We start from the raw sequence: 27615 nt of genomic DNA, 5'->3' as shown, positions 1-27615 counted from the left end.
AAACAAGGACCAAAATTATGAGGTGGGCATGTGCAAATGATAACGACAACAACTGCTAAGCTACAGGGCCGTGTAGTTCTCGATGTGTTGTCTCGACCGGCTTCCAGGCCTATCAGACGAGACGGACGCCGCACCCTGTCGCCCGTAGCCCTGCGTGTGCAGAGGGTGGTGGTGGTAGTAGTCGGATGGGTCATGTCTGCTGTAGTTGCCACCTTCAGCAACACTGCTCGGCCTTGCGTAGAGGCGTCCCTCGTACCTTGATGGGTGCACGCCGCTGAAACACGAGCAAACATAATTTGGTCAAGTTCCATCTGTTACACTTCCCTCACCCATCTGCTACAAGACAGATCTCCACTTCTGAATCTCTGCAACGATTTGCTGTTACTAAGAGACACTAATTTAGTCAAAGAGTGGTTAAAATTGGAGGTCACTGGGTTCTAAATTGTCTGCAGCGTTAGCCTTAGAACATCACAAGAAAACCTCTCCGATTCAAACAGTCAGTGCCTCATGACAGTTAGGTAGAGACATCGAAGGTAGGGAAACTGTTTGAGGGAATCATTTCTTTGTTAGGCACAGCCAAATTGGATTCATTTGGTTATGTAGAGAAATGTATCACTAATAGGTATATAGTGTAAGAACAGAAGTTACCCTAAAGAACAGTTCTTTTTCAGTTAGGAAGTCACATGTTCTGAGCAGCTGCTCATACCTCTACATTTTCGGGCTCAAATAAAAAAAAAACACTACAAAGCCAGAAAGCAGTTCAAACAAGTAACATATCTTTATGAGCATGATCTGCTAAGCTCTTAACACGTTGAAATGATTCAATATTGAAGCTTGTTCCACTTACATCATTAGGCATTCAATCGGCAGCTTACCCTCTTTCTGAGCCAGCATAGGAGCTTGGCGATTGCCAGTAGTCAGAACTTTGTGCAGCTCGACCCGGCAACCGCAGTGTTGGAGCCAGCACTTGCTCATCTGATGGCGTCTGCAAAGGGAGCTGTGTCCGTGGTTGTGGCTGAGGCTGCGGCTGTGGCTCTGGCTGCGGAGGTGGCTGCCGCCGCGAAATGTGGACTACTTTGACGCTGCTGTCCGATGGCGGACGAAACGGTTGAAGGCTCTGTGGAATCGAGAAAGTGGCAGCAGCAGCGTGAGAGTACAGAAATAACCACTTGGCATGACTCTCATTAAGAGGCCGAAGGCACGAAGGAAAATGTATTAAAAAAAGTGATGGAGGAGCAAGTCACTCGTAAAATAAAGCATAGAAGGCCCGCATACAAAGAAATGTGACAAAGTGCACATCCAGCGACACACACATACATCTTCTGCTGCCTGCATAAATAAGACGAAATGATGTAACTATGCCTTATAATAAGTCGACTTTGTATGCTGAAGAAAAAAAAAACAGTAGGGAAATGTGCACACGCCCACACATGCACACAGAGTAAGCCTAATTATTAAAAGGTCGTACATACTTATACCAGTGGATAATGCATGACTCAAGAAGAAACGTGGCTGGGAAGTTACGATTATTTCTACACCTGACAAGAATCACGGTCCTGTAGGTGCTATTGACATTGCTCAAAAGTTTTGCACATGAAAAAGTGATGAAGAAGTCAGGTAATAGGATAGTTCACAATATGCATTGGATTATAACAGTTTCCTTCCTTTGATATTTATTTCAAATATTGAATTATTCAAAATGTATTGAAACCTTCTAATCAAATATCAACAGCATCAATAAAACATTTGCAGCACATATAAAAAGTTATTCACATTGCTCAAAAGTGTTGCATATGGATGAATCACATGGAAATGGTATAGGACGCTTGACAACATACATTTGGTTGCAACAGTTTTGTTTAATTGATATTCATTTCAGATGAATTATTCAAATTATTGCAACCCTCCAATCAATTCAACACAAGCAGCCTCAATAAAACACTTGTAGCATATGTTAAAAACTAAATAAAAACTAAGGAGCAGGCAGTTCTCACATCACGCTTCCGGCAAGTCTTCTTGGCCTTTTCATGCTCCGCTCTCCTCTTGTGATCCTGGAACACAACAGAGGGAGATCAATTAAAAGAGCCTGAAAGAACGCCAAAAATTTATGTAAAAGAAAAAACTGATGGTATCTTAGCGGACAGTAGTCACAGAAAGTGCAGTCGTCTTAAATCAGAATGCTGCATGCACCAGCCATAAACCACAATGCTTACCACGTAACTTATAAGACAGCTTCCAGGTACCCACACAATCATGGACACCACAATAACAGTGCCCACAATGTTGTCATTCAGGAATTTTACTGAAATAAAAGAAAAAACAAGATGCACTCACATTAGTATCGCTAAAAAAAAGAAAGAAGTCAGACTCCTATGAGCTGTTATAAAGGCACCCAAGTTTAACATTCTTGTAAGAGTCTTACACCAAGTGTGCTGCACCTAGTCATATCTGACACCACTAGCTGTTGCACTGGTAAACACTGAGCTTTGCTTCACTTCACTCATACACTTTTTCTCGCTCGCTCGCTCGCTCACTCACTCACTCACTCCACTCACTCACTCACTCACTCACTCACCCACTCACTCACCCACTCACTCACTCACTCACTCACTCACTCACTCACTTACTCACTCACTCACTCACTCACTCACTCACTCACTCACTCACTCACTCACTCACTCACTCACTCACTCACTCACTCACTCACTCACTCACTCACTCACTCACTCAAGAACAGCGGATAGTATTTGTCGTTCCTTCTGACAATGCCACCAGAAGAACTATACTAGCTTTTACGACAGTGAAAAATATTTGATGAATATTAAAAAAAAATTGTCTGGATCCTTCATACAATGACTTCATAAAAGGTAGAGTAAAGAAAGAAAAAAAATACTTACAAACTGTGTTGATGTCAATGTCCTCAATAATATCCCAGAACCTTTCAACAATGTCCTGGACCGTCTTTTCACATTTTCCCTGTGTTCACAAAGAGCAAACAAAAACAACAGGAGTCTTGTTACAAAGATTTCAGCAATCAAATAAATTTATTCATTCTGAACAACAATTATGGGAGACAAACATGATTACTGCACAGAGAAACATAACACATTACTAAATTTAGAGCATATTACAATGCTAAGGAATATACAGTCAAATAGTTTATTACCCAAGCATACATAGTTTTTAAGTTAGACATTTTTACTCATACGTATGCGTACGGTACATAATAAGTCTACAGTTGGATTTCCCTTATACCTCAAGTTTTTACTGCTTGAGTCTGATACAATAAGAATTTTTTTTATGACTACTGTCTAGTACTAAACATTGCACAAGGTGTCTTTTAAGCTAGGAAATATGAGACCCTACACAAAGCAAGTGATTGCTCCAGGAATATAAAGTTGGATAAATTGTTACACAGAGCTTTCACTTAATTCCTGGCACATTCAGCTTGAGGCCCATACATGAACATTGGCCACAGTATGCACTAACAAAGCAAGATCACTGGCAGAGCAGGCAAAGCCACTACATGCTGTGCATGCCAATAAGAATACAGTGGGCTTCCTCTGTGCGATAATGTGCGATGCAACAAAGAGCTGACCTTCTCACAATATCCGTGTATGCATGGCGTCCCGTCTCTCAGTATTTCCATTGGCTCTGTTGGCTTGCAGGTAGCATTGTGCGAAGGTCGACAGCAACGCTTGCAAGCGTCCACCTCTGCAAGTTGGCGAAAGATGGCATGTAGAGCAGAATTTGACACAATCGTTAGACCAACGTGCAATGATGTTAACGCTGCTTTCCCTCCAATTTTGTAATCACAGCTTGCACTCAGGCATCTCTTAAAGCTTTTTGTTTCAAAAAGTGATCAACTAGATAAAAAGAAAGAAAAATTAATAAGTTATGTAGCGAATCAATACAGCTGTGCTCAGCATTTAAAAATTGCTTCCACGGCCTACCTAAGACAGTAACTACTATCTGCTATCAGTTGATGACAACTAGTAGTAAGATGGCACAATACTTTTCATCCTGTAAGACCCTCATGTCCACTACTACCTTTCACACAGTAGTTTACTCAGAATCAGAACTGTTCATAGGGCAGTGTGCTCCAGGCCTAGTATACTGTCACAGGACTGCGGTGTCCCAAAACCCACAACAATGGCAGTGAATTGAAAAGAAAGCAAAATGTAAAAGCCTTCAATAAACTTCCTCAAAATTCTTCTATTATTTTCAATTGCTTGGCTTACAGGTACGCATAGGTGTGCAAGCTGGTTTTGCACAAAACACCTTGCAAATGTCATTATAGCAATGTACAAATAGTAAATTCTAGGTCTGAAGCAAATTCCAAGCGAATAGTGATTTGGCTGAATAATATCAAATCAAATAGTTTGAATAGTATATATCACATATTATTATAAAAATGAGCATATTTGTCATGACCCAACTAATCTTGACAATATTTCTTAAAATCTGGAACAAGGCATGTGTGAATATCGCTTTTTTTTTTTTAAACTGAATTGGAAGCAACTTTGAATAGTAGCAGGATTTGAATTTCAGTAGGATGCAAGTGATAACTGGTAAAATACGTTACATATAAAAATTTAGAGCATATAAGCTCGTATAACAAGCTTTTAAACTTAAAAAATAATTAATCAATGTGGGGGTATGCTCATTTAATCTTGAAGTGGGGCTTCGCGGCAGTGCGGGTTTTTTTAGATAGATGTTTTCACAGTATAACACTCCTACGCTGCAGTGAAACCACTTTTACAGGTGAGTTACACACGGTTTAATATCTACTTGTTCATTTCGAACACTTGTGGGGGTGCTATGTCACCCCTGTAAAGGCGACTGCCGCAGCTTGGGCACGCCGCTGTGTTTGGAACGCACGTGCTTTGCGTAAGCGGAGACGTTCGTCCAAGGCCAGGAATGCGCTTTGCTGTAACCCGAGTTTAGCGGGGTGGCACCGGCATCGCCGCCGCGAATTTAGGCCGGCGCATAGAAACAGGAGCGAGTCTCTTTTGGGGTGTGGCAGCGCGCGCGGATGGACGTCTCCTCGCGGTAGGTCCGAGGGACGGTACCGCGGCTCGCTGCCCTCGGGCCCTCGTGGTGAGTCGTGCATCTGCGGCGCCGCCTTCGCATTTGTATTGTAGTATGTTATCTTAGTTTATGTCTTATCTATGTATTATGTTATATTGTATTGCATGTCTACATTGTCTCGAGTGTGCGTGTTGTTTCCCAGTATTCATAAGTTCAGCGTGTTACTTACGTGTTACATGTCACTAATTCGGCCGGCGAGCTCGCCATATGTAAAGAAGTGTTAATAAACCTCCACGTTTTCTTGCCCGACCGCGTGAACTGTCTCCGTGTGTTCCGAGGGCAGCGGCGGTAATATCGCTCAGACCCCACACATTTCGAAATTTCAAATAATTTAATTTCATGTCTAGGTGAATTCAAACACTGTAATATTCATTTGAATATTCGAAGTGCTCAAATATTTGCATATGCCTAGTTTACTTAGGCAAAGGTCCCAGTCTCGTAAAATTCCCGAGTGCACACACTCCACGACCCTGCAGGGGCGACATGCGATGCAGCTAAAGAATGGTAACATGACCATATAAACCGGCTCTTCCCAATTTCGCGTTTAATTCTTCATGGTAAAACATTTTTGCAAAAATTCAGGAGCCCTGACCCTACAGGGGCAATGGTGGAAAATGAAGCTTGGTGTGTGCATGCCTAATCTACTACTTTTCTATTCTTTCTTTCTATCTCATTGTGCAACACTCCCTCTTAACTTTTTGCTTCCTCCATGCCGGGAATGGGACCTTCATCTGCATGCTTAGCAGCACAACACTTCAGTTGCTAAAGGCAACAATGATGGTCATGCATTAAAATTCAAGCAATACTGAAATGTGGCACCATGAAACGACAAGTGACCTCGATAAGGGATCAGATGGCCATGTCAGAAACGGCCGATTGCCGAAAAGCCCACTACGGAAAGAGCTTCGATTACTGGAAAATGGCGCATACAAATACACACGTGACTGGCGCACCTTCAAGGGCCGCATTTCTGACACTAACTGACAGCGAGTTTTTAAAGACGATAGTCTTTCTTGGGGAACTTAAACGCAGAAATTTTGGTCTGTCTTTCTGTCTGTCTGTCTGTCTTTCTGTTTGTCGGCACGTCCCTCGATTCAGCCACGCGGCCAAAGTTGAACCACTTGCCCAAGGGCCAGCCGTCTTGAACTGGTACGGCTGTTCATACTTGTGAACGTTGTCGATCAAAAAGTAAATATCATGCATATCTGAGGTGCAACATCACTAGGTAAGTATTAGGTGGCGTGTTCCTTTAATAGAAAATGCATACATACGTAATTTTAAGGACCCTAGTTTCTTAAGCTGCGCTGAAAATGCATAAGAATGGAAGCTTGAGCGAGTTGGTATGCGTTCATCTTTGTTGAAACAGCGCTCACTAGACGACGACGAAGTAAAAGAAGGCACAGGACAGGCAGCGCCTGTCCTGTGCCTTCTTTTACTTCGTCGTCGTCTAGTGAGCGCTGTTTCAACAAAGCTGAAAATGCGACTGCCCTGAAATTTGCCTTCCTCCGTGCCCTTCGCACGAGCTCATTGTTGTGTTTCGGTTTCGGTTATGTATTGCACTGTACGAATGCCATGGGTTGGTGTTGGAAAACTTTAGTTTTGAGAAGGCCAAGAAGGTGAAAAAAAATATTTAAAAAATGAAAAAGCAGCGTTGTGGGCGGCCTTCAGGCTGCCGGTTGTGGGCGCCGCTCTGGCGTTCCTGTTTTACCCAGGCGACGTGTAGATAAAAGAGTGTGTGGAGAGTACTCGTTGAGTGCGGACGTTTCTCTGCTTCAGCGCTTCGCGCCAAACCGCGTTTTCGGGCTGGTTGGCGTCCCCGCCGGTCGCGTTGGTCACCGCCGGTCTTCGCCTGCTGCTGCGCCGGGACTACCAGCACGCAACACAGCACTCATGTTTCCCGACGTATTGCCAGATGGCATCCATATCTCACACAGCGCCTCTTCTATCGTCTTTACACGACATTTGCAGCGAAGCACGCAGATACGCGGCCAATTTTTTTTAGTACAATTCCGCTGCTGCCACCGAAATCTGTAACTCGTAACAAGCTTCGCTTGAAAAGTGCTCACTCACCTGTGTCGCACATACAGGAGACTTCCCCTCTTGTCTCGCAGTACGGCATACATTCCCCAGCTCTGCACTTGCCCCTAGAGATAAAAGAAGATGTGGGATAAAACTACAGATGCCACACAAACCATACATTTGGCATAGTTGATACCACCTCTGTTCAGTTTTTGCTTCAAATCGCTTCAAACTGCCGAATGCTTTCGGCGAACAGTAGTAAACTACTGTGAAACCCGTCCAAAAACCACATTCTAGAAAATAATTTAACTTTAATGGCGCTTCCCATATGACTGCTTTGCACACATGAATGAAACTAGGCTAAATACTTCAGAGGTGGAGATTGAGACGTTGGCTCCAGTGACGTTCCCTGTCCAGCAATTTGATTGATTGATTGATTGATTGATTGATTGATAATATTTAATGGTACGAGGGCATTAAGGCCAAAGAGTGCCATGAAATTTCTGTTTATCTTTGACCTCATTTCAGGTATGGAGATGGTATGCTGAAAGGAATGGCCCACGCTTTTTTTTTAAGCTTCACCTAGCCAAGCATTTTTTTATTTTTTTTAATTTATGAAATGTACGTCAAGAAACCTGGCAGGTATGAAGAAATAGTAGCACCAGGAAACAATATCCATCAGTACAGATGTGTCTGCACTTACTGCTGTATCAACAAAACATTAAGAGAAACCAGCAGAACTGTGCTGAGTGTGTTCAAATGAAACTTTTCAGCATGGTGCTAAATCTTCCATTCAAGCGAACTCTGTTAATGTGACGTTTCAAAGCACTAGCATATTCAGCATCTAGTGAAGTCAATTTCGTATTGTTGGTTCACACTGCTATTTTTCACATAAGAACATTTGCAAGAGGAAACGTTCACTCACTTGTCCAAGCACGGGCTATCATCCCGTTGCGGTGGTGACGGAGGGCACTCAGCTGATTTACCAGTGCGCGTGTTGTTAAGAAAAAGTGTCCACTTTTAGCTTCCAGAACTCTTGCACAGCTAACAGCAACATATGTTAAAAGATATTATACAATGCCAGAAAAAGCACACTACTAAATGAGTGGTGTTGGAAGAACCAGCAGTGGAAGCTCAAGGATTCCATTTACCAACTCCCTTTTTTTTTTTCAGAAGAAAATATACAAGAATAAAAAGAAAATAGGGCTTGCCTAGGCTTTCTTGGCTACAATGCTGTCATACTTCTTGAAAGGCTCTTTTAGTGTGCTAACATTCTTACCTATACATGCTACAACTCCGAAGACATGAGATTAGAACAACATCAATAGACTAAAATGTGCTGATACAATAGGCAATCCTGTGTTGCCTATTAAAAGAAAGAGAACAGAACACCTGTTCTTTGTGCACTGCCTAATTGACATTCACAGAACACTGTGGGACGTCGAGAGCATGTCCCGCAAATATCCACAGCAGTCTCTCAGTCTTTCAAGACCAGCTTTTGGCAACTTCAGGAGAGCCAAAAAAAAAAACAACCTTCTAGCCTGCTGTTGTATAAGAAACAAAGCATGCTAACTGGTAAAGAAAATTTAGTAAACGCTGCAGATAGCAAAGAGTACTTTCTTCAGCCATGTGCACACAAATAGCAGATAAACTGCACAAAATGACTTGCAAAAGAATCGCACATGTACTAGCAAAGCAGCAAAGGATATGTGCAGTAGGCTTCATTTTTGCAAGCATTGGGTTGTGCCTCACGGCACAGCGCCCCGTTATTCTGGGAGTAGTCGCAGTTTCGGCAGCAGGGAGAATTTCTGTCACTAGAAAAACGGAAAATGAAAAAATTGAGTGCAAAAACGTGGATACAGATAAAGAAAATGGAATTCATGAAATCTGCACACAGCCGTTAAAGGTATGCGCAACCTGGACTCTAAATACATTTCATGCTTCTAGAACATTCACTCTCAGTTTTACGGCCAGAAAATCGGCGCAAAGCACAATTCAATCTGGCTATTACAGTAAGAGCACCACCGCTCGCAGCTAGAAAATTTAACTACAAAAACAGAGCATTCATTTTGTTATAACAGAAAAGGAGGGTCAATGTACCTGCACTTTGCGTTGGGTTTAAGCCGGCATTCCTCATCACAGCAGGGGTCACTGTCCTCACTCCCAATGAGGCCAGCATCGCACTGTTCTCCTTCTTCCACCAACGAGTTTCCACAAAATGACTCTTCAGGCTCTGGAAAAATGTCAGTAGCACATAGTAAGAACAGCCTCCAAATGCAATATTTCATTCATTCATTCATTCATTCATTCATTTATTCATTCATTCATTAGGCTAGGAGTTAAAAGGGGGCAAATTTTGTTTTTTGTTTGTGCATGTGCATGCAACAGCATTTCCACGCAAGAAACCACTTACTTGAAAAGCACTTGCTCGCCTTAGCCAGCAAAACTGCCCTAATTGAACGTACGCTGCACGGAGAAAATTTCTGCAAGAGATTGAAATTGTAACAGGCTGTAATAAACTGTACTATTGCATGCGCTCCGCACTTATTGCAAAACAAACACAGACCTTGTTGTTTGGGTCGTAGCCACTGACAGAGTAAGTGTACATCAAATACGATCCACCTCGCTGTGAGTCCGGTGAGCACTCGGGCAGGTCAGGGTCATGCTCACTGCCCCAGTTGTGACCTGTGTATACATGTCTCACATGTAATATAAATGTTGATACTGCTATGAAATGACTAAGTGAAGGTAATAAAGATTGGTTTATGGCAAATGATGTCATTTAATACAATGATCCTCCCATATAACGGAGCTAGATGTAAAAAATGATCAACTGTAACTTAGTAAACCTATAACAAGGTCAGCCAACTTTAAAGGGGCCCTGCAACATCTTTCTTAGTTATATTGGAATAGTCTCATTATTGACGTATGACTCTTCACGAGTCATAAGCCGCAAAAATTTTTCGAATCCGTCAAGTCTAAGTGGTGTTACCAAATTATAGAGATCACGTTCCGCAGCTTTCTCCCTCAACTCAACGCCGCGCGCGCGCGGAAAGCTAGGCAGCGAGTCGAGGGAGGCAGCGCAGAGGAGCGAGGCTCCGCCCAAGAGCGCCGGCGGAGTTTTTTTCTTCATTTCTTTCTCTCTGACGTCTGGGCGCAACCACGTGGTTTGTGCCGCCACTTCCGGTCGGCTTGCGTCGTTCTCGTCGAGCGGAGCCGATATCGCGCGTGCTTGAAAACTGCGCGTCGGTTTGGTAATGTTGGGTGTGCACCTCGAACGCCGTAGTGTTTTCATCGCTCTGCCAACCATGGAAGCAAACCTGCGCGCTCGTTTGGAACGAATGACAGCTGAGATCGGTTTCGGCCCATACTCCGATACACCGCCTCGTAAGACGGCACTGGCAGACGACCCCGAAGCGCCGCCATTACCGGACGCCAGCGTTGTTTTCGGAGACACGCTGCGCCCGTGCCTCGGTCGGTCGTGAGAACGTGCTGACGATGCAGTTCTCAGCTGACGAGGCAACACTCGAACGGCTGCCACTCTCAACGGCAACCGGCGATGGTCAAAAGCACAGAAATATTCACGTTTTCGGCACTGCGCATGGCGAAGAAAACGGAACCACGCAACGAGCAGACGAGCTGTCGGTGAGACCGGAAGTGCTAATATTAATGTTTGTGCGGTGTTTTTAACGCGATAACAGAATATAAACATACATATTATCTACTTATTGAACTCAAAATTAACAACGAAAGTAATAATGAGGGTGTTATCGTGATTATAACATCAGCCAATGGTGGAACTGCCGACAATCGCGTCATATTTTGCGGACTAATACATCATTTGTCGAGAGAAGAGGGAGCGATTTTCAGCTGACTTTGAGAATTTATTGTAAATTCCATGCCGTGCGCATCGCTGTAATATTTGGCTCGCGTGTTCTCGGGAGCCTCGACTACCGATCGGCAGCGCTTTTTGAGCATGCTCGAAAAGTGTTGCAGGGCCCCTTTAAGCTTTACTTCAGTGAGTATTGTACTATTATAATGAAACAAAAAATGCTAGGTCTCAGAAAACATCGATTAAGGTGTAGTTAATAATCATTTACTCATTGCTCAAAGTAGGTATTACAATAGCAAATCCAGTGATGGAAGCGACTTTTTACTTTTTAGAGCAGTCTTCGGAGCAGAAAAAGTACTGTTTTGTAGCAGCCAGTAAGTGTTTTCGGAACAGGAAAAATGCTACTTTGGAGCAGGTTGGTGTTTTAGGAGCAGATGGCAAAATATGCCATACAAGTCTTAGACTTAGAAGCACTGCCAAAGTGTCTCATAAATAGTATTTATCATAAAAATATTTCGTAGTAATCATCAATGTAAATTGCAAGAAATAAACAATCGGTTCGTTATCGAATGCACTGTGAAATGAGCTATATATTTAAAGTACCAGTACTTGTGGCAGAAATGAGATCAAAGCAGTAAAGCCAAGTACCACATTATAGATGTAAGCACAGTCCCATATAACTGTTGAAGGAGCAGTTGATAAACAGTGCCAGATCAAAGCAATCTCGATCATTTTCACATCTCGCCAAATAGTGTGCATGTCAAGTTGAAAACGAAAAAAAAAACAGCTAAATGAGCTATATGCTTGATATGCAAGTTCTTGTTGCATAGATAAGATCAGAGCCATTAAAGCCGCATACTAGTAGCATTTCACGGTTATAGTATACGAATTGTTTTCGGTTCCGTTAGGGCCTGTGAGTTGACCACACAGTTCTTGCCTTGTTCCACTTCTTCATTTTCTCAGTGCCATTTTGGAGAAGGTTTGGTGCAGTTGCAAACAATAATCACAGTTTAAAGCAGCATTTCTCTTTTGGAGCAGTTTGGAGCAATTGGAGCAGCACTTCCATCACTGCAAATGTGTCTGATACCCAGCAAGAGCAACTTATATGGCAATGTCTGAAGGTGCACCCATAAATTGGCCAACAGCTTGGCTAGGCTTGCCCACAGCCAGTAAGACAAGATGCGATCTATCATGATCGCACATTGATAAGGAAAAATGTGCTAGCAGTACTTCACCTTCATTCACATACCACATAATCCGTGCAGTAAGTCATTAACAGGTGATCAAGATCGACACAAGGCCTCTTGCTAACTACCAAGGGCATCGCACTTGAGTTTTAGCTGATTTCACATATACTTAACTGGGACTTTTTCATTCGTCGACATCAGCATGTGGGTACAGGATATAGTGAAATTACTGCTGTGTAAGGTCAGGTGTGACCATTATAACAAGATATGTTGCATAGAAATACTCTCATAGACAAGATGTTTGACTCTAATAAGTTGTAATGGCACAAACCTTTTCTAGTGAACATTGTTTACTAAGCTACTTCAATTGCATGTTGCATATAACCTTTGTTCTTGTTAATAAACAAATTTAACTGACAGATCACAAAAATGAGGAGAACGTAGCAAGGTCACACTTACCAAATTCTGAGTTAAGGAACAGCAGTAGATGCAGGAATACATAAAAGAGAGAGAGAAAATTATGTTTAGCATACCCACATCATGGAATGCTGCCCATGGGGTGAAACTGTTTCAGTTCATTACTAGTATCATATTTTGCACTAAGGACAGGCTTAACTGCTGTCAGCAGGAATGAGAACTTTAAAAAACCATACTAATAGCAAAGCAAACGAATTGACCAGACAGAAACAAAAGTCTCAGTAACTCTTTCAGAAATGCGAAGTCATTAAGTAAAGACTTTGAATGGTCAATGGGCATAACAACCATTTACTAAAGATATACGTTAGCAGTTCTTTTTTTTCCTTTCTTTTCTTTCTCATTGCACAACTTGCCTATCTCGGATGTCACCGTTAAATAAATGCTCACAGTAAACACAGAAAATAATGCTTCAGAATCACTCAACGGTGGTTACAATGACAACAAACTCAAAATAGGCTACATTAATCTTTTTTTTTTTTTTTTAGAGGAGCAGTTAGGAAATAAATGAAACGGCCATAGTTCAAAAAGGTCCTACCGTGTGCTGTGACCAGGTCGGCTTCTCTTGTGATCACTCGTTGTCCGTAGTGATTTCGTGATGTGCTCAGCCCAGAGTTTAAATATAAGGTGTAGCCATTTTTCACATAACCTGCCACAAAATGCTTGTAAGAATTATTGCTTTTGCACATAAAAAAGAAAGAGAAAAAAAAACTTCACATTTTAGCTAATGAGCCTACAGTTTACCAGTCATCTACGTGCCATATTGAAACACAAGATCCCAATACAAAGTTCAGCATCAGTATGTTGTCAAGTAACTAAACAAACCTGATCATGACATTAGACATTACAACGATACAGTTACGGAGCATAAATGAATCGTTCAGCTCTCATTTTTCAAGCAAGATTTTGAGCAGACCATTTGTGCAGTCTAAGCCAACTAATATTAGGCATAACAACAATATCTTGGGCACTACATGCTCTCATTTTTAGCCGATAGCATTAGCAAGTGTACAAGCCTTACCAAGTGTATCCCATGCTCTTTTAACATGCAAACAGTGACACTAGCCTTGTCATGATTTGAAAATTGTAGCACGCAATAGTCCACAAAAGCATGTGCAGCAACACGCTACAGTTTTAATATATAACAAACATCACATCTCACTGGATGATCTAGCACAGCATAAGATTTTGTAATGAATAAAGACCAAAGATCTTTTGTAAAGGATTACAAAAATATGGTCAAAGGATAAGATATTTGCGAGAAGATAAAGAAAGATATGCAAGCAAGATGGCTACAGCTTCAGCAATATGCAAGCAGAGATGCCAGCTCCTGCAGTGATATTTTACAAAACAAAAGGGCATTATTCCTTTAGATAACTTAATCCAGATCTGTACCACTGCCTTCAATAACACAGATTGACAAGAATGTCACAATTCTGAACATTTCATAGCCTTTTGCACATGACGTTGCTATCTGTAGTAACAACAGGCATCAATGTTTGCCGGCAAAATATTACCTATGTATGTTGTTTAGCACCATAATGAATACTTCCCCATGTCTTACAAGAATTGTTTTTCACAGCCTTCATAAATTTATCTGCTTTTAACCAGTCGAGTAGTTTCCTATCAAACCTTATACAAAATGAAAGATTATTATCTGTCCGATGTCCCAGCTGGTAAAATGCGCAATCTTTTTCTTTTCTCCAAAAGCAAAATCGCATGTTACTACGTTAATGAAAGCTCCTAATGACAAGTACCTTATTCAGTGGGTACACAATCTGTCAACATACCACATGCAAGCCATGTCATTTGTAATCATAACGAGCACTCACAAAAATTTTGCCATCTTATGTTCCTTATGGGCAAGGGAAGGGCTATTCTTCCCTCTTAAGAATTCTATACTCGGCGACAACTTATCTTGACAGTGGAGCGAAGGCTACGGAGGCGGGGCTTCCGCACGTTTGTGTTGCTCTGCAAGTAGTACGGCACCTTGTGGCTGACTTTGGTATACATATACATGAAAAATGTGAATGGGAGATACATTTCGATTGTTCAGTGTGCATTTCATTGTCATATTATGAGCACATTTTTCTTGGACAACTGAACAGTGCGTTTGCGGCCACACACTGACCCCCTACGTCATGGACACCATGTTTACTTTGGAAAACGGGCGTGCTGAAAAGGTGATGCTGTCTAAGAAATGGAAAGAAAAGGAACACATTCTTGCGAAGTGAACAATGACTGTTTTACTTACGACTTCCCGCAACTGTTTGAGTCTGATCATAAATAAAGCTGCGTTTATTTCAGCAAGGCAAATGAGAAAATTATGAGAAGTACTATTCTTTGGCGCGGTAGCAGGCATGTGCTTCGGTTCTCTACCTTCCACAGTGCTGTTAAGAAAAGTTGTCACCGAGTATAGAGCACTGAGAGCATAACAGTCTCTCCCATGCATGCCCTATAGCAAGTCTTAACCTCAGGTATTATGGGGTGGTATGCTTTAGACAGTGTGTACAGCTCTAACAAAACAAATAACATTAACACGGTCATGAAAGGAATAGCCCCTATAAACATGTGCAGCAGTAGAATGATGAACTGGGTGGTTCCCCATCAGAACTTCACAACAATGAACCCAGCGTAAAGAAACAGAGAAGTACATGGGTGAGGCCACTATTGTGCATGGCTACCCTGCATACTTCTTTGGCTCTTTTACGTTAGATTTACCCCAACGAACTCATGCGGTGCAAAACTCTACAGACTGACAGAATATGTTCTTTTTCTCTTCATTAAACATAGAAGCACCACGAGTGCTATGGAAACCCTGTAAAAACTGCCTAGAGATGGCTGCCATCGCTTGCACAGTAGTTTCTAAAGAATCTAAACAGGTGACAAAGGATGAAAACTATAGTAGGTACTGTAGTTCGCAATGGTAATGTGTGCAACAGCCGACTCGCAAATAAGCAGCCCAGCAAAGAGTAGAGAAGAAGCCATGTGAAACAAAGAGAAGGAAAGAAGGCGTGCTCGTACCGGGGCTGCAAATGCCGCCCACGGAATTGCGGCGAGGGGAGCCCACGTAAGCAAGGCCCAGGATGCCCCCTTCAAACTTCTGATCGGTAAACAAGTGCGCCAGGCAGAACCAGCGGTGGTTCAGGCTGCGAGAGAACACCTGCCAGAGTGGGTGGCGGAGGACAACATGCCGATATTGGTGAAGTTAGTCCAAGCCAATACTCAACTGAGTCAGAGGCAATGTGGTTACCGACATGCACAGGTGAATATGCACTGGCACGTAATGATCCAGAGCGGGTAAACAACGGATGTTTCTAGAACCAATGTTCAAGGGCACCAGGCCAATGTTCAGGGCAATGTTCAGGCCAATGTTCCTCAGGTGAAGTCTCAGTGTCAAAACAATAACATCAATCCGTTATTCCTCCACTCTTGATCACATTGCCTCTATCCACCTATTAATCTGTGTTTCAGGTACAATGCTGAAAAGCTGCAGGCTATTGTATGTCGCCAATTCGCTACCAAGGGTCAGAACAGACAGGGTACACTATACACTAAACAAAAGCCTGTTGTGACACAAACAAACTTAGCTAGAAATGTTCACATGTAACAATACAAGGTCACACAGCGTACTGGATGTTTACACCTCATTCAGACTGTCAACAGCACACACTCGTATATCTATCAACAAGCAATACGTTCAGAGTAAAATATTAAGCTAGCTGGTGAATTCGAAACACACGCGATGGCAGTACGACGACCTCTGACGCTTGGTGTTTGTTAAACGCAGAATTTTTTTTTTTTCATTAGCAACATTTGCTCGCGTATTTACACTGATATTTGTAGTCATTATACTTTTCTGCGTGTCCTACAGTTGCACTGCAATCAAAAGCGTGATTCAAAAATTGTACAGCACACTAGAAACACAATCCCGAATTCACGCATGCGGTGGAGGTATACAGAACTAAGCTGCTGCATACATATGTATGCCTTCTTTTTTTTTCTTACTGAGCATACGCATATAATTAGAACCAATTTATTTCTTCGACATATCAATTTTGATCTCCTTATCAATGAAATTTAGTATAACTTCCTTTGACACAATGTATTGTGGCCCCTAGTTATAGAAAGCAATGCATAGCATGCAGAGGGACAAAAGCCAGAAGTGTTCAAGCGTTCAAGCATTCAAGTGCACGCATGGCATAGATTGCAATATAAGTAAAGCCTGAAGCAAGTGCACAAGCAAGGTTGCCTTAACATTTCACTGGTGCAGTGGAACATCATTTTAATTTCAGGCTACTTTAATGACTTTTGACTACCATTTGAACTACTCTGAAGTTTTGAACCAGACACTATAGAACGCTTCGCAACAATAAAAGAAGGCAAACTCTTGTAAGGTATGCCACCACAACAGAACATTCAACAGCTTTTTGTGTGAGTGACAGAGAAACAACGAAATTTGTCATAACCTTGCCTGCACTACCCCACTTCATGCTATTAGTCAAAAACTCTCAAGCACTCCTATGTCGCTACTCGGCGTGACAAAGAAAAATTTGACACTTTTCGTAAGAAAAGACTGAAATGATGCCTTGACTAATTTGAGCTGATAGTTATTTCGTGTGCACTAGTACTTCGTACAGCAACATCCGACACCATTTCTTTCAACACCTAGAAGGAAAATTTTCAGCCTTTCAAAAGTGAAATAATTTTGACCATCCCTATGTAAATACTACATAGAAAGAAAAGTGCTAATTCACTGCATAAACAATTCACTGCATAAAACAAAAACTGCATTCGTGTCATGCGCAAAAATTTTGCAACTGAAATACCTCCATGAGAAATATGCATGAGAAAATATCGTTATCAATTATGCTATTGGCAACTAACAGGAGAAGGTCATAACAAATCAAAGAACAGCTGCCATTTTCCTACAACGAAGTTGGCTTTAATTCGTTCCCCATGTCTCTTTCATTAAAGCAAAAAAAAAATGGCTGAGGACAAAATGGTTTGACTGCAAACTAGTGAAGCTGAGCACTTTTACTCTATCTATCAAGAGGCAATAACTAATCAAAGTCACGTATACACAAGTATTATGCAAAAAGCTGCTCATAATGCTTGCAAACTAAAGAAGAACAAAATTTGCTGTAGTGCCTTTTTGAATAGCCAGAAATCGCTTGACTGATTGATTTTAACATTTCAAAGGGGCCGTACAAAGTGCCATAAAGTTATCTAAATTACATTCGGATAGCAAGGGTTCTTCAATGGGCCACCAAAACCATAGTGTACATGTTTATATTTTGATCCATCACGGTGCAGCAGTCACAGAAGCAAATCAAATGTGTGGCCTCCTGTTCAGCAATAAAACACCACAGCCACTGAACTGCTTCAGCATATAACCGTCCAGTTTAAACGTGCCAAAGCAGAAACATGCGGCAAATGCTGAACTGCAGCGATATCTGCTTTCACATCTAGAACATGCGAAGCACCCTGTTGAATGATTCCACATGCATCCCAATAATTTCGTATGTTGTCCAATATTTCGTATTGTCATGAAAATTTAATGGAATCAATTTGGAATTTGCATATACACCACAACATTATGAAAATCATATGGACTTATTGGAACGGCATACGGAACATTTCAAAAGGGCATTAGGGTTCGTTGAGGAGCACTTAAACCAGGGGTCTCAAACATCTTTCGCTAGTGGCCCACCCGGCCCGCACATGGCTGTCTTCGTCCCTTTTTTTTATTTTATTTCCTTAAGTATGTTCATGAGCTACACAGATGTGACTGGTCTCAGGCATCTTTTTCGTGAGACACCCCATCTGGTCACCATGTGTTAAAGCGTAACCATGAAAAAACTTTATATTTCAGAATCGGCGTCCAGATTTCAGCCATTTTGGAAATCAGTATCGATATGTTTCTGACGACAAATCCCGTTCAGAAATGACCCATACATGAGATGTGGGAAAGTCCTACTCTCAAATGGCAACGCTAGCCGACATTTTGCTCAAACTGCCCACTACCCCACCAACTTTAACTTTCTTCACCATCCCGGCCCATCGGGAGGCTAAATTTCGTGGCTGCAATCCGCTAGCTGAGGCGAGTTTGAGACCCCTGACTTAGACCGAATTGAAGCAAGAAAAAAATGTAGCAACATCACATACACCAACTAAATGATGTTCCACTTTTCCGTACTGCAGGCAGTGCCAAAAAATGCGATGTGTCATGCAGGATATTGCTAAGGTGAAAAGGAAGGAAGAAAGAGGTTGCAGAAAGGTGATGAGGAGAGAGGAGTAGGGATGGTGCCCAACAACCTTCAGTGCCACAGATGCCACCAGGGGAGAAAGGGTTAGCGGAGGCCACATATCCCAGCCCGAGCACATTGCCATCATCACTGAACGACTGGTCTGTGAACAGGTGGCACAAGCAAGTGCTCGGTCTACACTTAGTGGAAAACGCCTGCAAAAACAGAGAAACGTGCAAACCACAAGTGCAGGGAGACATGCACGACATGCAATATGATGCCACTTACACGGAAACACAACGCAAAAGTGAAAACAAACAAATGAGGAACCGCGAGATTGAAGAAGACAAGGAGCCCTAAGGAACACTGCTAAACAGTCAGGCAACATAAAACCAGCAGACAACTACAAATTAATAAAGGCAGTAGAAACTACTTTATCGTAACATTTCTTATGCTACACTTAGTGCCATTGGCAAAAAAAAAAAAAAAAGTCTAGGCAATTTAGACAAGTAGTCACAGTTTACATGGATTATTCGTGCTGCTATACGAATGAAACCAGGAATTTCTGTAATATTTGCTCAGAAAATATCACAGACTATATAGACTAGACCCTTTCTAATGCTCAGAGAACCATACAACATTCATGATATGTATGCCATTCCTACATTTCAGTGCCATATTACTCAAAATATAGTTTACATAATCTCTGGTTGCTCTCCATTCGAGGTAACCATGAAGTTTTAGGGTCAGGTACGAAGTCCGAATTATAAAGGTCTGTGTAACTAATGTCAAGTGCTGTAAAGTTATTCAGCATTAACTAAATTTCAAAAGTGAATATTTCATAAATTATTTCATTTCACAATTATTAGTAAAGTGGTTTTAAAATTTTGTTTCGTGCCCCATTACGCCTCACGGCCTTGGAGGAACATCAGGGTGTCTACCCAATTTAATTTTTCCACATTCCAGACTTTTCCAGGTTTTCCGCGATGATTCTGAGCATATTCCCTGACTGGTAAGTCCGCTTGGAAAACTGACTGTCTGTGTACAGGAAACGAGCCCTTGAGTGTTAAAAAAACAGGAAGCAAAAAAAAAAATTGGCTGCCATGCCACCCTGTGAAGATGAATGTCCAGCGAAGCTGTATTAAACACCACACATGCTGATGGGGGGGTACGTTTTATTATTACTTTAGAGTAATGGTAGTGATAATCGCTTCGTGGTCGCTGTGGTAGACCGTGATTGGTTCCGCAACCATTTTCAGCAAGACAGATATGTTCCTTTCGTCGAGCATTGTATTCACGCTGTTCTTCTGGTGTCTTTAATTTCCATGGTCTATCCATGGCAGTCTTAGATTGAACTGAATGTGTGTCTAGACGGGTCTCCCTTTTATATATGAAAGCGGGAAACACACGCAAGGAGAAGGACGGGCCTTTTAACGTCATTCGAAGCCCTCGTGTGAAGTGCAAAGCAGCTGCAACCTAATCTTTACCGGGAACGCGTTGGAGGATGTTCCGATTGTTCACAGGCGCCTTATCATCTATCACGTGGTTTTGATGCTTGTTTTGTGGTTTTATTTATTGAAACAAATACTGAGCTCTATGCTGTATGCCTGATTGCAAAGAAAGATATGCCGTTTGCCTTCAATCATTAAAGGGCCCCTAAACCACCCAAAGGTCGAAATTTAGTTGTGGCGTTGCAGTTGAGCACGAGTCTACAGCGAATGCTAGCGGAGTTACACGCGTTTGCTTGTTTCGCTCTTTCCGTCGCTATGCTGCGTTCGTCGGTTCGTCTGTCCACCTTTCCGAATGCCCGTCCTCAGCATTTGAGGTCAAAACGCAAGGAGCGCGCGCGTCTGCTAGCAGAGGAGCACGCGAGCGTCTGCGGTGAGTAGTGGGATTTGCCAAATTTCTGTGGCACATACGTGCTAGAGGAGTTTCGTGCTGACGCCACGAAATTTTTGGACTAACGAAAGGTAAACAGTTTCGCTGTAAACAAGAACAAGGCACCTGCATAAACTGAGTGCAGAACAAAGGCTGTCAGCCATTGCAGTGCCACTGAAAGAGCTTGACCCAGCCCAGCGAGCCTCTGCTCATAGTGCTTATAGCAAAACCAGAATGCCATCAAGTCGAGCCGAGGTCGTGGCCATAAGAAACAAGAATAAATTTATCAAAGCGAGTAACGTCATGCTTGGGAATTGAGATATTTTGTGTGATCTGCAGAAGCAACTGTGTATACTCTGCTTTTTTTTTTACACTCCTGCTTAGCTGTTTACTGTAAATGCAGAAAAACTTCAAAAGTTTTGATCAAAGGAAAGAATTGTTTTCTTGATGGTCCCACAGACTGCCATTAATCAGTTTCCATGACCCAGCCAGGTTTTTCAAAAACTCCATGGCAATTCCCCGACTTTTCCAGACATGCCAAAATTCCCTGACTATTTTAGGATTTCCAGGTTTTCCAGGTTGGTAGACACCCTGAACAATTCCAAAAATGTATCAACAAGCATATTTTGGGGTTTAAATTAGATATGCAGCATAACATGATGACATTTTTTAAAGGTAAGAGTTTATTAATATAAAAAATACTGACACATTTATCTTGATAGGTTCATTCTTATAATTAGTTAGGACCTTCTCAAGGCAGCAAGAACTGAAAGCTACCAGCTTGGAATGGCCAACATAAAACTGGCCGCTTATTTTCACGTAAGCAGTGTTCAAGATCACGGCATCCACTAAGCGCCTCACAAAACTGCATATGAGTATCGAGCTAAGAGAGTTTACCAACAAAAGTTTTGCAAGTTATATAAAAACGGGGCACGTAACAAATCGCAATAGGTAGTCCAAGTGTCGTTCTTAATGTAATGATCACTATACCTGTCATTTTCTCATTTCTGCATTTTTTTATTTTTATAAGCTTCGTTTCAAAAGTGTGGTTTCACAAAGCACAACAAACATCTATATTGCCACTTGGTATCATAATGTGGTGCAGAGCAAACACTGAAGTGTCATTCATTTAGTCAGGAATCAAAAAGTGCTTTCATCAGAACTGGAAGCCTGGAAATGGTGCGTGCAATCTCAAAGGTGAAGTGTGCGTCCCCTATTTCCTTGTCAGCTATGCGCGACATAACAATAGAAGGCAGCAATAACTACTGACTGAAGGTAATGAGTAATTACAAGATGTCATCAGGGAGGCAACACAAAAATCCCAACATAAAACTTGCCTCCAGGAGGTCTCGCACATTCCAAGTAACACCCGCCATGTTGTAATGGACTTCGTTGCGAAGCACAGGCGTCGGTTCGGTATGTACCATCACTTCTTGAATGACAAAGCCCATTCCACGAAATCCAGGATGGCGGTCACTGTCTCGCCATTCAGTGTCAAGGAAGATCTTGTTGACTCGGTCTATCAGGGTTATCTGCACGTAACGAGACATGCAGGGCTTTAAAGGGACGCTAAAGTGAAACAATGAGTCTGTTTAGATTGATAAATTTTACTCTGCGAACTCTAATGTCGTTAATTTCACCATCATAGGTTTATAAATAGAAGAGAAGATCAAGGTCAAAGTTTCATTTTTAAATTTTGCACTGAAATCGCCGCACGTGACATCCTGAATTTCAAAGCGCATTTTTTCGCATTTTGGCGACATTGGCGCAACGAAATTTCCTGAAACTTGGCATGTTAATTCTATGGACCCCTTAGAGGAAAATGTACTTCTTTGTTACTGGTTAGGAACTATGTAGGACGTAAAAGATGCCGTCAAAATATAAGACGACACGATCTTTGGTGAGGAAATTTCAAGGTGGCATCGCCACCCGCATTTTCTTTTTGCGCATTTTCTCACTTACCAAGCGTCTTCTCGTGGCAAGCGTGGCGATTTTGGAATTATGAAACAGCTTGATCGATTTTGATAAAACTTGCTGAGTTTATGTATATTTGTGTGCCAATTTCAAATATGCTATTTTTCTAGTATGATGTGTAGTTTCTAAAATACAAAATATTTCATGTGCTTTTTGGGAAGCAATATTTTTTTTTCTAAAAATCTGCACACAAGTATATAAAAACTCAGCAAATTTTATTAAATCGATCAAGAAATTTTTAAAAAATTAAGAGCAGTGTCCCCCCTTAAGAAGCGCAAATCCACAAGTATCATACGAGAAAAAAATCAAGACGGAAGAGACAGCCAGTCCATGACTGTTTAACTGAATGCAATTTTCAACTCGGGCAATCGCTGTGTGAAAAATCGTTTAAGTGCTACACTTCTGAAACAGCTCTGGATGAAAAATTCAAGGCAATCAGCCAAGAGCCTGACACTAGGAACCAGCATGTTTACCACTTGGCAGTATGAAAGTCTAGCTAGAGCAAGTTCCACGCAGTTGACTCCTTCTGGCAGGTGGCAAACATTACCAGTGCAGACTATTTCCACGAATTAATACAACTAAACTACAGATAATAAGGGTCCTTAAGGGGAGACGTGGGTCTTAAAAAAATGATTTTTTAAAAGTTGGGTGAATGGCATGAAATTTAATACACTTATCCAGCTTTTTCTGCAGATTCAAAATCTCTAAGTAGATTTTTAATAGCTGCATTAGAACAAAAGATATGCAATTTCTAACACATATTTAAGCATATTTCTTACGGGGATTTTTGGCAACTTTGCTTTGTCAAACACAAAAACAAAGAATGTGGCAAGATTGCCAGGAAGCTGGTCTAGCCGGTGATGCTATTTATTTTCTTATAATGTTGTTCACCAAATTATAATTCTCGATTATCAGAAATAGTATGCAGCAAAAAAATTTCACTCACATTTACGTCTATTTATTTTGCATTCAAAGTTTGTTGAAGACAATCGTATTAGCAGGTTGTTATTTACATTCGAAACAAGTTGGTGTCGATATCGTGAGGGGGTGCGTTTCATGTGCAGTTGCACTTCACACACTTTAAAATTGATTTTAAGTATGTTTTCGGTTATATCAGCTGTTGATATTTTGTAGATAACGCACGAGTGTCCACACAAATATATCCCACAAGTTACCTCACTTTCAAAATTTTGTGTCAGTACTCCTAGCAGAACAATGCCATGGCTACTAAATTACAGTGGCAACTACGAAGAGGTCAGAAATACTCACCAAGAAATTTATGGTGCTCTTGAGATTACGGCCCCCCATGTTTTCATAGAAACGGTGGTCGGCCACGAGGAGGAGAGAACAGCGCGTCTGCACAGGCTCCCAGTGGTAGGGTTCCATCGCCTGTCGCTTTTGGACGTGAGACGCGATGCTGCTTCCGTCGTTCCAGTGGCTCAAGTTCTCGGACAGGTCACCGGTAACCTCCGTGGCATTTCCATTCTCCTTGACATAGCCACAGTACTTGGTTCTGCATTTAAACGAATTATCGCATAAAAAAAGTACAACTCTTGTGATATGGCGTCCTCATTAAGAGACTCGACTTACTTTTGCCATTTCTCTGCACTATTGGCAAGGAAGAGACTACAAACACTGAGTTAACGGTAAATTAAACATTCTTGTTACCTAAAGTTCCTTTATATCGTACTATTAGGGGTTGAGCAATAACATGGGGACAAAAGATGGAATGTACACACACAGTGACGCTACTGACAACGATAAGTTTATTTCCGTCTCCAACCTGACAAAGAAACCTGTTTCGCACACGGCGGCCACGTGCACTTGTGCTGTAAACAAAATCATCTATAACAAGGCAAATCTTTTTTTCTTTTACTGGCGAGAAGGCAAAAGTGCAGTGGGCACAGGCAACTGAAAGACAAGCCTCAGCGTATCATACGTAGAAAATTAAGTTCTTTTGAACTCAAAGACAGTGAGGGTTTGCTGATCACATGCGTCGCAGAAATTATCTATTTGTTCAGCTTCAATTATCAATCTGCTGATTTCACTTATTCTTGCTCACGATGACAGTCCCATCAAAGCTAGGTTGGCATTGGCATTTGTGGCAGTGTAGTGCTAGAAACCCAATGCCAACCTAGCCTTGATGGGACTGTCGTCGTGAGCAAGAATAAGTCTGAAATCAGCAGATTGATAACTGAAGCTGAACAAATTGATTATTTTGGCAACGCATGTGATCAGCAAACCCCTCACTGTCTTTGGGTTCAAAAGAACTGAATTTTCTGCCAACGATGCGCTGAGGCTTGTCTTTCAGTTGCCTGTGCCCGCTGCACTTTTGCCTTCTCGCCTGTAAAAGAAAAAAATGTTTTCCTTGTTATAGCTGTTGATTTTGTTTACTGCGCAGTGTTCAGGTGGCTGCCGTGTGCAAAACAGGTTGCTTTGTCAACCTGAAGACAGAAATAAAACTATTGTTGTCAGTAGCGCCAGTCTGTGTGTACATTCCTTCATTTGTTACCGTGTTATTTTGCACTCAGCCCCGAAAAGTATGACAAACCAACGAGCCCACATCGCTACCCTTGCTCTATATATCGATTCTGGTTGAAATATTTTGTTGCGTATGATTGTTTCGATGAAGGCAGTACTATGTTTAACGAGACACTGGATATGGGGCGTTTCGGCAAGAATTTCAAAATACTTTTTTACCGTTTTATAAATGCTCGCTGCTAGCAGATAGGTAATTTGAGTGGGTCATTGAATTCGGTTTATGAAAAATATAGCATGACTGACTCTATAATTATTTACATTATAATCACATTTAATTACTGTGAAATACACTATAATTTATTCCAACACTTCCACTTGCTTTAAATTTGGTCTCCAGAACCTTGGCATAAAATTAAGCAAATTTTAAGCATTCATGGACAGTCAACCATAATGCATGTTGCAAAGGGATAACACAACATAATGCGTGGTATGGTTCTGGGATTTTCTTTAGAGAGCCTACACTTTGCAGCAAGCTTATACACCTGTCAATAGAGTACAGATGCGAGTTTGCTTTGACCTGTTATCTATATTTCCTAGAAAAATAATTATTTCCCACCCTAAAGCAGACTGGGCGACCCAGCAGGCCCGCGAGGCGGCGGAGAGGCAAGACCTCGACGTCCCCACGTGGGAGGCCTAGGCCCAGCCAAACAAATTGCTGGTCTCAATAAAAGTTTATTCCTCCTCCTCCTCCTCCTAAAGCAGACTGTTAAGACACTGCTGAATTTGATCCTACCAGCAAAATACTGTTGCAGCAATGCTGTGTTTCTTTCCTTTGAGTGGTTAAAATACAAAGTAGAGCCAAAAACCCACAGTTAATTATGAAATACCAGCGCTATAAGACAGGACATTGGATGAAGGCTGCGGAACACAGCGCTAAACTAACATTACCCTTCAGAATTAATTCATGTCTTTTTTCCCACTTTCTTCTGATGCGTCATCAATACTTATTAAGTCAAGTATCAGAATAAACGCTCAGTTGACAGCTAGGGGTCATATCATGCCACTTTTGCTTTGTGTCCGATGACTCACACAGTGCTGGTATTGCATGGTAAACCAACAGCTGAAATGCAGTATGTTAACCCCTATGTCAGCGAAATCTGAAAGGAATGTTGTGATTAGGTTCAAATAAAAGTAAAACATGAATAAAAGTTACTCACAAAGACTGAGCTCCCTGCGTTGGGTCCCAGGAGTATTTGACATCTGACGCTCGGTACACAATCATGGTGTCATTATGGTCGTTGGGTATGTGCCTCCACGACGGTTCCACGACATATATGTCGTCCTTGACACGTATCGACGCTGTCATAACGCCTTCGTCAATGTGCGCGCTTACGTTAGAGACGAGTTCCCCTGTAGAGAGGGCCATGAGACACATTTGAGCATCATGATGCCGTGATGTATTGCAGCGCACAGAGAGCCCGTAAAGGAATGATCGCTTACCGAACACCCTGCCTTCGTAGAACTGGTTTTGGTCGACCCATACGGGTCTTTTGTTGCCAGAACCATCAACTGTGTACGCCTTAAAGTGGGCCGATAACAGACCTTTGCTCGGGTTTAGGATTAGCCGGAAATCCCTAGACAGAGACGAACACGCTTATTCACCGGCGAAGGAATAGTTAAACTAACACATGCGTTTGCGATTATACACGTACCTTCCGTGTGCTCTGAAGCTGACTTCTTTGATTGTGTTGAATTTGTGCTTGCTTGGCTGCGTTCCTCGTTTCGTGATTGAATGACTGAGATCGCTGACCTTCAATGTTTCAAAATATTTGAGCTGATCGTAGATGTTTGCGGCTGCAAAAGAATGTCAAACGTCCGTTCTTGGCTCGAGAACGAGATATGCGGCCTTGTACACAAGCATCAAGCGTGAGGAATTAAAGCAAGAAACCAGTGTGAAAACAAAAAAAATTTTTTGACCCTAGGAGTCGGACATGATACGAGTCTGATCTACGCATTATCTAAGAAACTGCCGCGGACTTAATGCGCTTAATGCTACTTACCGTGACTTGTAGTAGCTATAATTAAATAACATATCACAGGTAACGACTTCCATGGGGAGACGATCATGCTTCTAGCAGTTTCGGTCGAGAAGCACGAAAGTAGACACTCCCAGGAAGTTTACATATTCTGAGGAAAAAAAAAAATTACCGGAAGTTCCGCCACCGCTATTAACGTATAGACACATGGAGGAAGGAATACTAAGGAGAGGCCCTATCGTATTCCAATGCATTGCGAAAAGTGTGGCGGAAGTGACGTCAGATTTATGGGGCAAACAAACCGGTATGGGGCAAACAAAACAGCAGACGCCCCGCGGCGTGCTCTTCGCGGTGGTTAGCTTCTGCGCAGATTTGTAGTCCCGGCGTAAACTTAG

At 41.9% G+C, this 27615-nt stretch overlaps 1 protein-coding gene across 1 annotated transcript; it reads right to left on the bottom strand.

The window, feature by feature from the left end:
• LOC119396531 (ADAM 17-like protease) lies at positions 1-27388 on the bottom strand. Its single transcript, XM_049417132.1, has 21 exons — positions 27245-27388; positions 26897-27038; positions 26685-26818; positions 26402-26594; positions 23973-24216; positions 22067-22261; positions 15628-15766; positions 13142-13252; positions 12589-12594; positions 9677-9795; positions 9524-9593; positions 9211-9343; positions 8824-8924; positions 8036-8102; positions 7162-7235; positions 3599-3714; positions 2898-2976; positions 2214-2302; positions 1995-2051; positions 876-1117; positions 1-274 (listed from the first exon to the last, which is right to left on the bottom strand). Exons 1-21 carry the CDS (start codon positions 27309-27311, stop codon positions 61-63), a joined length of 2592 nt encoding a protein of 863 aa, XP_049273089.1. The 5' UTR covers positions 27312-27388; the 3' UTR covers positions 1-60.
• Between the last annotated feature and the right edge of the window lie 227 nt (positions 27389-27615).

Source organism: Rhipicephalus sanguineus, chromosome 6 (genome assembly GCF_013339695.2).
Source record: "Rhipicephalus sanguineus isolate Rsan-2018 chromosome 6, BIME_Rsan_1.4, whole genome shotgun sequence".
In the NCBI taxonomy this organism is placed as follows: Eukaryota; Metazoa; Arthropoda; class Arachnida; order Ixodida; family Ixodidae; genus Rhipicephalus; species Rhipicephalus sanguineus.
The sequence above is the reverse complement of the archived record's forward strand: the minus strand, read 5'-3'. Positions and strand labels throughout refer to the sequence as shown.

What these genes read in the sequence shown, in the direction of transcription:
- LOC119396531 (XM_049417132.1), bottom strand. Translation starts at nt 27,311, where the DNA reads ATGATCGTCTCCCCATGGAAGTCGTTACCTGTGATATGTTATTTAATT. An exon ending in TATAGCTACTACAAGTCACG is followed by an intron (nt 27,039 to 27,244) that starts GTAAGTAGCATT and finishes ATTCTTTTGCAG; the next exon opens with CCGCAAACATCTACGATCAG. An exon ending in CATTGACATCAACACAGTTT is followed by an intron (nt 2,303 to 2,897) that starts GTAAGTATTTTT and finishes CTTTTATTTCAG; the next exon opens with TAAAATTCCTGAATGACAAC.